General features: G+C 47.9%; 1 protein-coding gene across 2 annotated transcripts in view; it reads right to left on the bottom strand.

Annotated features, from left to right (window-relative positions):
* Window positions 1–4,153: 4,153 nt before the first annotated feature.
* The window catches only part of PTAFR (platelet activating factor receptor), a 30,861-nt gene continuing 24,212 nt past the window's right edge, over window positions 4,154–10,802 (bottom strand). For both annotated transcript variants that reach the window (XM_055140343.1, XM_004603508.2), the window contains exon 2: window positions 4,154–5,230. In XM_055140343.1, coding sequence (XP_054996318.1) covers window positions 4,154–5,224 — 1,071 coding nt within the window. In that variant the 5' untranslated portion in view covers window positions 5,225–5,230. The remainder of the gene's footprint in view (window positions 5,231–10,802) is intronic.

Below are 10,802 nucleotides of genomic sequence, written 5' to 3'. Positions count from 1 at the left end.
TCACGGGGAACCAGCAAGGGTCCAGGCAGCACACTGCAGGGTTGGGACGACTCAGGTTTATTATGCCTGCAGACCCGGCAGAGCTCGTCATCAAAACACTGAGCCCAGGACAAAGTTGGGTATTTGATGGGGAGAAGGAGCATTTGCAGGCAGCTGGTGGGAGTACGGAAGGAGAAATTCTCCTGCATGCCCTTTGCAAAACATGTTCAAAACCGTCGTGAGGACATCCTGAATGCAGCCTCTGGTCCCATCACGTTGCCCAGACAGACTCAGTTGCCCCTTGGCAGCCCCTACTCCTCTGGTGTTAGCCTGTTTGAAATGGGTGGGCAAGGGTCCGTTTTCCTCATCACCATGCTGTGTCGTTGCTGCAGGTGCTCAGCTCTGCTGCTGCCTAAAGGAATTCAAGGAAGGCTGCCTGATGGAGATATTCTGGCCTGGGTGACCAGAAGAGAAAGCATCTGACTCACAACCAGGCAGAGAGGCTGCGTTGAGGATCAACAGGGCTACAGACCAGAACACTCCTCACATCTCTGAGGTTCTCTGGGTTTCCTGGCTCTGCACTCGGTGAGATCCCAATCTGTGTTGGGGAAAACATCTCAGCAGAAGCAAGGAGACAAACCAACTTGCCATCTCTGAAATGGCTCTTCACTGAGCTCTTGATGAAGGCAGGCCCTGTACATGTCATACCCAGCCCAGCAGATCCCTAGATTGTGTTGAGGAGGTCACTTTCTGCAGGATATCAAGAGGCCCGGGGGTAGCTCAGTGTCTCTGCACGTCTGCTATGGAAGCATAAGAACTTGGGTTCAGTCTCTGGTGCTACCACACTCAATCCTGCCACTCTGTGGCATGCCTGGTGCTGAGGCAGCTGTGATCCCAAGTACTTCCAGCAATTTCTTGCAGTACTGCATCCCGAGCACTGTGTGAGCACCACAACTAAGGGTGTGCAGTTCCCAATGAGCGTCATGACTGAGAACAAATGTGCAGTTTCACAGCTAAGAAGAATGACCCCAGGCGAGCCCGTGTGTGAGCACTTCTGTGACCTCCTAGCAGCATCGAGACCAGAATTTGCAAGAGCACAACCCAGGAGGGCAACACCAGCCAGCACCCCATGGAGGCGAGTGAGACCCTATGTGCAGACAGAGCAACCCTGGAGAGCACAGCTGAGTATGGGAGCACCACAGCCAGGTCATCAAACAGAGAAGGGAAGGGGGAGATAACAAGGCACCAAGAATGTTTTTGATAGTGATGATCACCACCCCCCTTCCCTTGTGGTTGCCCCTGTGGCGATGCCTGAGGGTGGCACCCACTCAGCTGCAGAGCCTGCCCACTGCCTGTGGTGCTGGCACACAGTCCTTGTGCAGTGCAGATTAAATTTCCACCTTGGACTGGTGCTCTACCACTGAGCTGAGCTACTGATAGGCCCCTTAATAGTTCCTTTTTTGTTTGGCTGGTGGGCTGTGGGGTTGTCTTTGTTTTGGTTTGGTTTTTAGAAGGAGGGGACAGGAGTCACACCCCAGCAATGCTCAGGGCTTGTACTCAGGGATTGCATTCCCGGCTCTGATCCCGGCAGGGATCACTCTTGGCGGGGGGACCATGTGGGATGTCAGGAACCAAACTATGGTCAGTGGCATGCAAGGCAAGTGCCGACCTGGCTGTACTGTCACTTCAGCCCAACAGTAATGTTTTATATGTACCTTCGGTGGGTGGGAGGACAATCCTTCTCATGCCCAATTTTATTACAAACCGTCTGTGAGAACAGCTTTAGGTTTTAAAGAGGGACTCAATTGTTGGGAGGTAAAAACATTTATTAAGTAAATCACAAAGGGTGAAATGATATTACAAAACATGAGGGCGGTATGTAAAGACCTGACTCTCAAGCAACTCTGTGCTTTGGCATATAAACATTCATCTCATTCAGTTTTTTCGGTTGCGAGTGATGAGGACCTACTCTCCCAGCCAATGAAACAATCGCAGAGAATCGTACAGAATCCCAGAAGGAAAGCAGAGAGACGTGGCACTTCGAGAAGAATCTGTCGTGGGGGAGCAGAGCCTGCAGACCCGCCGGCCCCGTCACCCTCTTTGCAGGCTCAGCTCTGCACGCGATCCAAGCCATTTCCCTGCCATTTCCTGCGGTGCCCCCTTGCCCCGATCCACACACAGACACGCATGCAGACTGGGAACAGCTCGTCAGTGTCCTTGTCAGGAGACCCGCACAGCCTGGAATCTTCCTCAGAGAGGAACCCAGAGGCCAGAGCCAGGGGTTCGTCGCTCATCCATTCAGCACCAGTCAAGGATTGGGTGAGGTTTTTTTGTTGACGTTTTTCATTTTTGTTGGGGGTGGGCACACCCAGTGGTGTTTGGGGGTGGAGGTAGGGGTCAGCCCTGGCAATGTTGGGAGACCACATAGTGCCAAGCATCAAACCTGGGCCTCCAACATGCCAAGTATGTGCTCCAGCCCATTGAACTAGGCCCCAAGGACTAGGGCAATTCTCAGAAGGAGAATCTGAGCCGAGCAGTCCCCCTTCCCCAGGGCTCTGCCCGGACACGCATGGCTCACAGTTCGCCTACAAGACAGTAGACCCGTCTTGCAGTCCCCTGGTTAAAAGCGGCCAAGCACAGGGGCTGGAGTGATAGCACAGTGGGTAGGGCATTTGCCTTGCACGCAGCCAACCCAGGTTCGATTCCCAGCATCCCATATGGTCCCCTGAGCACTGCCAGGAGTAATTCCTGAGCGCAGAGCCAGGAGTAATCCCTGTGCATCACCGGGTGTGACCCAAAAAGTTAAAAAAAAAAAAAAAAAGCGGCCAAGCACAGACTTGAAGACTTGAACTCTGTGAGAGCAGAGCCTGAGTAGAACCCGCTGTTCAGCCGGCACTGCGGCCAAATACAGCTCGCGTGTTCTGCCACCAAACCCCACTCCTGAGGAAACAGTTCTTGAAGTCAGCCCTGACTTCAAGAAACAAAGATCCCAGCTTCATGCAGACACTGGCTGGAAGGGAGAGAGTTTTCTCAGAAGGTCAGTTTGCTGGAAGCCAAGCAAGACCCTTCCCGGCCCCGGGCTCCCAGGCGGCCAGCTTCACACCAGCTGCTCAGGAAGGAGGCTCAGCGGAAGCGAGAGGCCGACAGACCCACACGTACCAGGCCTGCTGTCCTGGGATTGCCCCTGATCCTGCCTCCTCCTAGAAGCTAAATGAGGTTATGTGTGTCCCCCCTTCAAAGCCAAGCAAGAGAGACCTGATGATTCCTGGCACTGTGGATGCCCTCAGGTCCCCCCCCCCCCAAACATGTCTCAGCTTGAGTACCCATTTCTGTGGAGGCCTCGAGGGGCCCTTCACGGCCCATACTTGGCTCTGTGCAGCCTCTGCCCCTCACAGCAGGTGGTTGTCTCCGGCTCCGTGGGTGAGACAGACAGATGGATGCAGTCAGCACGTCGCTCCTACTCCACCAGGGCTGAGATGAGATCTGCGTCAGGAGACACAGCTGCCTCAGGAAACAGGCTGGGGGCCTGCACCCGGTCCTCTCTGCTCACCGTCCCAGAGAGGTTGTTGGGAAAAAATGCCACCATGAAAAAAGGTGCTACCAGGTCACTGCCAAGTGTCACAGAAACCTTTTGACTGTGGGTGAAAAGAAGGTGACACTATCCCAACTCAAGAGTCTGCCACATGGAGACTGCCAAACAGCCAGGGCTAAGTCCTCACCCTATTGCCACCTCCACTTTTTTCACTTCGGAGTGGAGGCACAGAGCTTTAGGCCATGGTTGTAGGGTTGTGGGCTGACAGGGCAGCCAGATGGCTCTGAGTCTGCTCCCCAAAGCTCTGCCCCTGCCCTGACATTCCTCCTAGAGTTCACAGTTCACAGCAGGATGAGGTGCCAACCAAGGGAACCAAGGCATGTGCCCAAAGGTGGCGGAAGGACCTTATTCAAGTTCTGGATTTTCCCATAAGTCTGATTCTTCCATCAAGTTCTGGATTTTCCCATCAGTCTGATTCTTCCATTATCTCCACTTTGGGGAGGAAGCCTCCAGACCTGATGGTTCATAGTGCTCAGGGAGATTCCCAAGCCCTGGAAAATGTGCCTTCCACCTCCCCCCAGGTCCATCCATATCTATATCCATGCTGGAGAAGCTTCTGGGCCTGGCCCCAAACACTCAGGACTAATCTTGGAGGCAATTGGCAGGGACCTGTTTGAGCGGCATGACCACTTCGGTCCCCGTCTCCGAGGTGGCCCGGGAGCATTTCCGGCTGCTGCTGCGTAGGCTGTAGAACTTCTCAGAGAGGTGCTTGCGGAATTTCTTGGTGAGGAAACAGTAGATGATGGGGTCTAAGACACAGTTGGTGCTCAGGAGGCAGAGGGTGATTTGATGGGCGTCATTGATGGCCTGGTGAAACTGGATGTTCCGGTAGCCCAGCTCCGCCAGGGTCCAGGGTAACTGCACCACATGGTGGGGCACAAAGCAAATGCTGAACACGGCCAAGACAGTGCACACCATCCACAGCGCCCGGCGCTTGACTTCCGCGTTGCTCTGCAGCTGGGCCGGCTGCGTGAGCAGCTTCCGGATGATGACTAGGTTGCAGAAGAAGATGAGGAGGAAGACAAGGAAGAAACTGCACACGAGGAAGATGTGGATGATGAGGACTGGAACGCTGCCCTCCTCATAATGCTCAAAGCAGCGGGTGACGTTGCCTGAACCCGACTTGTTGGGCACGACATTGGTGGAGTCGTCAAAGAAGAAGTAGGAGGCGGCAGACACAATGGCCATCCAAATGACCAGGGACAAATAGATGCCCCGCTTGCGTGTGGTGGCCTGAGCTGTCTTGATGGGCTGTGTCACAGCCTGGAAACGGTTGTAAGTGATGACACCCAAAAAGGCCACCGAGCAGTAGGTGTTGATGAAGAAGAAGCAACCAGTAAGGTTGCACAGGAATTTGGGGAGAATCCAGTTGCCCTGGTTGTAGTAGTAGACAATCCACAGGGGCAGAGTGATCAGGAAGAGCAGGTCCGCCATGGTGAGGTTCACCATGAAGATCTTTATCTCGCTGAGTTTCTTGGAAGGGTACAGGCGGGCAAAAACCCACAGCACATAGCTGTTGGCGATGACCCCCAGCACGAAGATGATGCTGTAGAAGATGGGGAAGAGGGTGTACCTGAACTCAGAATCCACACGGTGGGAGTCATTTGACCCCATTGCTCTGGACTGACTGGGGCAGCTGGTCATAGGGTTCATCTGTGCCTGAAAGATCACACAAGAATATGGGTTATTGAAGAACCAACAAGGAATTAGCTTCATTCATAAACTTCAAAACTATGATTTTCCACATTCATTTTATTAACATTGCCAGGGATTGACCCCAGACTTTCACACATGCAAGACAAGTGCTGTGCTAAAGAGTTGGTTATATATATATATATTGGCTTATATACTTTTAGGGACACACCCAGAATGTGCAGGCCTGACAGCCCTTTGTTTTGTTATTTTGTTTGCTTGCTTGTTTTTTGGGCCACACCCAGCAGTACTCAGGGCTTACTCCTGACTCTACATTCAGGGATCATTCCTGGCAGTGCTCAGGGGATCATATAGGGTCCCAGGGATCGAACCATGTGCAAGGCAAATGCCCTCTCCTTGACTTATTTGACTTAAAATTTTAGACAGTCTTTGGAAATACGGCTCAGCAGTAGAGCACCTTCCTCGCATGTGGGGGTCCTGGGCTCAATCCCCAGAGCCATTTTTTTTAAAAGTCTCAATCATTTTCTGGTGATAATGATATTAAATTTATATGATAATTTTTTTTCTTTTTGGGTCACACCTGGTGATGCACAGGGGTTACTCCTGGCTCTACACTCAGGAATTACTCTTGGCGGTGCTCAGGGGACCAAATGGAATGCTGGGAATCAAACCTGGGTTGACCACATGCAAGGCAAACGCCCTACCCACTGTGCTATCACTCCAGCCCCATATGATAAATTTTTAACTGTCTGGAAAATTTAAATAATTTTCTGATGATGAAATTTGAAAATAAAATAATTTCTAGCTTTTTTTATTCTGGAGAAATCTGTATTCTCTCTTGAGCATATATCTCTTTCTCTTCCTTCACACAAGTAAAATTTTTTCAGTAAAACTTCTTTGCTTCACTTAAAAAAATAATTCTGGGGGCTGGAGCAACAGCACAGCGGGTAAGGCATTTGCCTTGCATGAGCCGACCGGGGTTCTAATCCCAGCATCCCATATGGTCCTCTGAGCACTGCCAGGAGTAATTCCTGAGTGCAGAGCCAGGAATAACCCCTGTGCATCACTGGGTGTGACCCAAAAAAAAATTCTGTTCTCATTTTTAAAAATCTGAAAAATAGGGGCTGGAGTGATAGCACAGCGGGTAGGGCATTTGCCTTGCATGCAGCCAACCCGGGTTCGATTCCCAGCATCCCATATGGTCCTCTGAGCACCGCCAGGAGTAATTCCTGAGTGCAGACCCAGGAGTTAACCCCTGTGCATCGCCGGGTGTGACCCAAAAAAGAAAAAAGAAAAAAACAAAATATTGTGTCTGATTTTTTTTTTTAATAGAAAGATTTATCGGAAAATAAAAGGAAAAAGAAAAGAAACTGCTAGTGGAGTAAATGTGGTCTGATTGTACTGACAGGGAAAACTATCCTGGTTAATTTTGTTAAATAAAAGAGCTGATTTGTCCCAATTATATATGTGTATAGAACTAGAAAATGATCTAGAAGATATCCGTGACTCAAACAGTTGGCAGAAGTATTCTCTGAGGACATGAGGTGGACTTGATGGAAAGTTTATTTACTTTATATTTTTGTTTGAACTTTTTAGGAGCATTTATTACTTTGTCAATTGTGTCTGTGTGTGTGTGTGTGTGTGTGTGACTGTGTCTGTGTGTGTTTCTTGGAGTTCAAACCCACTGAGTGCTACCAATGAGTCACCACCAGTCCTAGTCATTTCCTTTTTTAAACATTTTTAGGGACTGGAGGCTGGAACAATAGTGCAATGAGTAAAGCATTTGCCTTGCACCCAGCTGACTGGGGTTCTATCCCTGGCATCCCATATGGTCTCCCAAGCACAGCCAGGAGTCATTCCTGAGTACAGAGACAGGAGTAACCCTTGAGTGTCACCGGGTATGACCCAAAATTAAAAAAAAAAAAATTAGGGGCTGAAGAGATGATACACGGGTTAAGGCACTTGCTTTGCATGCCACTGACCTAGGTTTAATTCTTGACACCACATATGGCCTCCCAGACCTCTCTCGAATGACCCCTGAGCACAGAGTCAGGAGTAATTCCTGAGCACAGCCAGATGTGGCCCCAAAACAAAAACAAACAGTTGTATTTTGGGGGAAGAGCAGTGAGATGGTATAGGAGGTAAGGAGTTTGCTTTGCATGTGGCCTAACACTCCCTCCCTGCCACAAAAAAAAGAAACCAAGCATTTAAAATATAATATTAAAAGGAAAGTTGCCACTAAAAAATTCCAGTAGACAATAACTTAATGAAATCATCAGTATTAACATCATCAAGGCCAGAGAGATGGCTTGATGGGCTGAGCATACGCTTTGCATGTAGAAGTGCTAGGTATGGTCGCTGTTCATGGTCCCCTAAGCACTCTGCCGGGTGTAACCCAAACCTCGCCCCTGGAAAAAATGAATATCATCATTAATAATACATAATTTGTCCAGAGATATAGTACAGTGGTTAAGGTGCTTGCTTGCCTTGGTGACTCAATTTTATCCCCAGCACCACATACGGTCCCTCAAACATCATCAAGAATGATCGCTAAACACAGAGCCAGGAGTAAGTCCTGAACTGGGTGTGGCCCCAGAACTAGAATTTTATAAAAAGACATAGTATCTGCAAGTACTCCTGATATGATGTCGTGAGAAAAACATAATATCATTTCTGCAGGGATTTTAAGTCCATAATTTACCTAATCTATAACAGAAGCAGCAGAAGGGGAAGAGACAGTGAGGGGCTCAAGGGGTGTGAATTGAGGTCAAAGGCTCAGCATCCATCATAGTGCAGTAGAAGCAAGAAAGACAATGAGCACCAGAGATAATACAGTGGGTAGGGCGCTTACCTTGCATGTGGCTGACCCACATTTGACCCTCATCACCCCTGAACCCTATTAGGAGTGATCCCTGAGCACAACAGGATGTGGCCCCAAAAACCTGAATTTTAAAAAAAGACATAGTAACTACACAAATTCCTGATATGATGTAGTAAAAAGAACAAAATAACATTTTTATATATTTTTGCCAAAACCATACAATCTCAATTATAAAAAAATAACCAGAATAAATTGGGAGACATTCTACACAATGGTGACTTCATATTGATCCAAAGTAGCCAACACATGAAAGACAAGAGAAGACTGAGGAACTGGGATAGATTCTCTCTAATGACAACAGATTCTCACAGGAGACTCAGGGGACACTTGAAAACTAAATACAAGGAGGGTAAATGGACTGTATCCTAGAATAGAAAAATGATGGTTCATGGGAGAATAAGCAAAACCTAATTAAATAAGATCTATGCTATTATTTATTAATGTATTATATATTTTTAACATTCTTTCCTGTTCTTTGTCATTTTATTATGATTTTGTAAGTTGTTTACTTTAGGAAAGGTTGGATGAAGAGCATCTATCAACATTTTGTACTTGTATGTGTGTGTGTGTGTGTGTGTGTGTGTGTGTATGTTGGTGCCAGGGATGAGTCTAGGGTCTTCATATTTGCAAAGCATGTGTTCTACTTGGTATAGCTTTTTTTTAAGAACTAAAATGATTTCAAGGCAAAAAAAAATGAGGTCAAAGAGATAGTACAGGAGGTAAGGCCATAGCCTCATATGTGACTGACCCTAATTCAGTTCTTGGAACCACAAATGGTCTTCTGAACACCACTAAGAGTGACCTCTGGGCCAGGAGTAAGCCCTAAGCATCTGTGTGTGTCTCCCCCGTCAAAAAAAATTAAAGACAAAATTTAAGCATATTAAAATTACAGGCTGGGAATCTAGCCACCAAAAACCAAAAAAAGATTTTTTTTTTTTTTTGCTTTTTGGGTCACACCCAGTAGGGGTCACTCCTGGCTCTGCACTCAGGAGTTACCCCTGATGGTGCTCAGGGGACCATATGGGATGCTGGGAATTGAACCCCTGTCAGCCGTGTGCAAGGCAAACGCCCTACCTGCTGTGCTATCGCTCCAGCCCCCAAAAGAAGATTAAAACTAGCTAAAATCCAATTATCCAATGGCTGGCCCATTTTTTAAGTCCCTCCCCACCATCCATCTCCATCAGAGCAACAGGCTCCCTTCCTTCTTGTCCCTCCCACTATACTGCTATCCAATAAATCCAGAAGTTCTCTAAGATGCTATGGGCTCTACCCACAGAAGCAGCTGGAGGGGAAGAGACAGTGAGAGGTCAGATGGCATGAAGGGAGGCACTAGATGATGATTCATCATCTAGTGAAAAGCACTAGATGATGAATCATCATCTGGTGAAAAGCACAAAATTGGGAGTGAGAGCAAAAAATAAAATGAGGGTAAAAGAGCTTGTAGAGTCAGTGGGATGTTTGCCTTGCACATGATCAATCTGGGTTTGATATCTGGCAACCCATATGATTCCCCTAAGCCCCACCAAGAGTGATCCCTGAATACCGGGCCAGGAGTAAGTCCTAAACATAGTTGGGTGGGGACTGGAGCGATAGTACAGTGGATAGGGTGTTTGCCTTGCATGGTCAACCCAGGTTAGATTCCCAGCATCTCATATGGTCCCCTGAGCACCACAAAGAGTAATTCCTAAGTGCAGAGCCAGGAATAACCCCTGTGTATTGCCGGGTGTGACCCAAAAGACAAAAACTAAAAAATAAAAATAAATTTTAAAAAATAAACACAGTTAGGGAATGGCCCAAAAAACAAAGAAAGGAAAAAGAAAGACAATGAACACTTGGGATCACTTCTTCTAGAGCCAGTCAGTCTGCAAGAGGCTTTCACACGCACTACCTCATTTGAATCCTACAAAAAAACCCTTGGAGACCAAAAGCATAATCCCCATATTATGTGACAGAAAAATGAGCCTAGGGTGCCTAGTGACCTGTCTGTGTCCTCACGGCTGTTATAGATTGGAGCCAGGATCTCAAACCCAGCTCTGTCATTGTTCAGTCAGCTGTTGTCCACGTACTGTGGAACAGCACGGAAGTGAGGTGCACTGTGAAACAGGGGACACCCAGGGCAAACATGACCAACAGGAACTGATGGCTTCATGCAGGAGACAGATAAAGCACAGTTGCTCTCTAACAAAAATGGGAGCTGAGGGTCGGAGAGTTGGTACAGCAGATTAGATTGCCTTGCATGTTGGAGCTTTGGTGGTGTTTTTTGTGGTTGTTTTTTTATTTTTAAGTTTTTGGGTCACACTCAGCTGTGCTCAGGGCTTACTCCTGGCTCCACACTCAAGAATTACTCCTGGTGGGATTTGGGGCACCATATGAGATAACAAGAATCAAACCCAGGTCAGCCACGTGCAAGGCAAGCTCCCCACCCCCTGTACTATCTCTCTAGGCCTCCTTACATGCGGTAATCTTGGTTCCATCCCCAGCATCATATATGGTCCTCCAGCACAGACAGGAGGGATCCCTGAGCACAGAGTAGGAATCAGACCTCAGTTCAGTCGGATATGGCCCAAACACCCCACCCCCTGCACAAAAAAGAAAGAAAAGAAAAGAAATAAAATGGTGAGCTGATATGAACAGTGATTAAGAAAAGTCTATTTTTAAATGAGGTGACATTTCAGTTAAGTCTAGAAAAAGGAACAG

The sequence above is a fragment of the Sorex araneus genome, chromosome 5, assembly GCF_027595985.1.
Source record: "Sorex araneus isolate mSorAra2 chromosome 5, mSorAra2.pri, whole genome shotgun sequence".
In the NCBI taxonomy this organism is placed as follows: domain Eukaryota; kingdom Metazoa; phylum Chordata; class Mammalia; order Eulipotyphla; family Soricidae; genus Sorex; species Sorex araneus.
The sequence above is the reverse complement of the archived record's forward strand: the minus strand, read 5'-3'. Positions and strand labels throughout refer to the sequence as shown.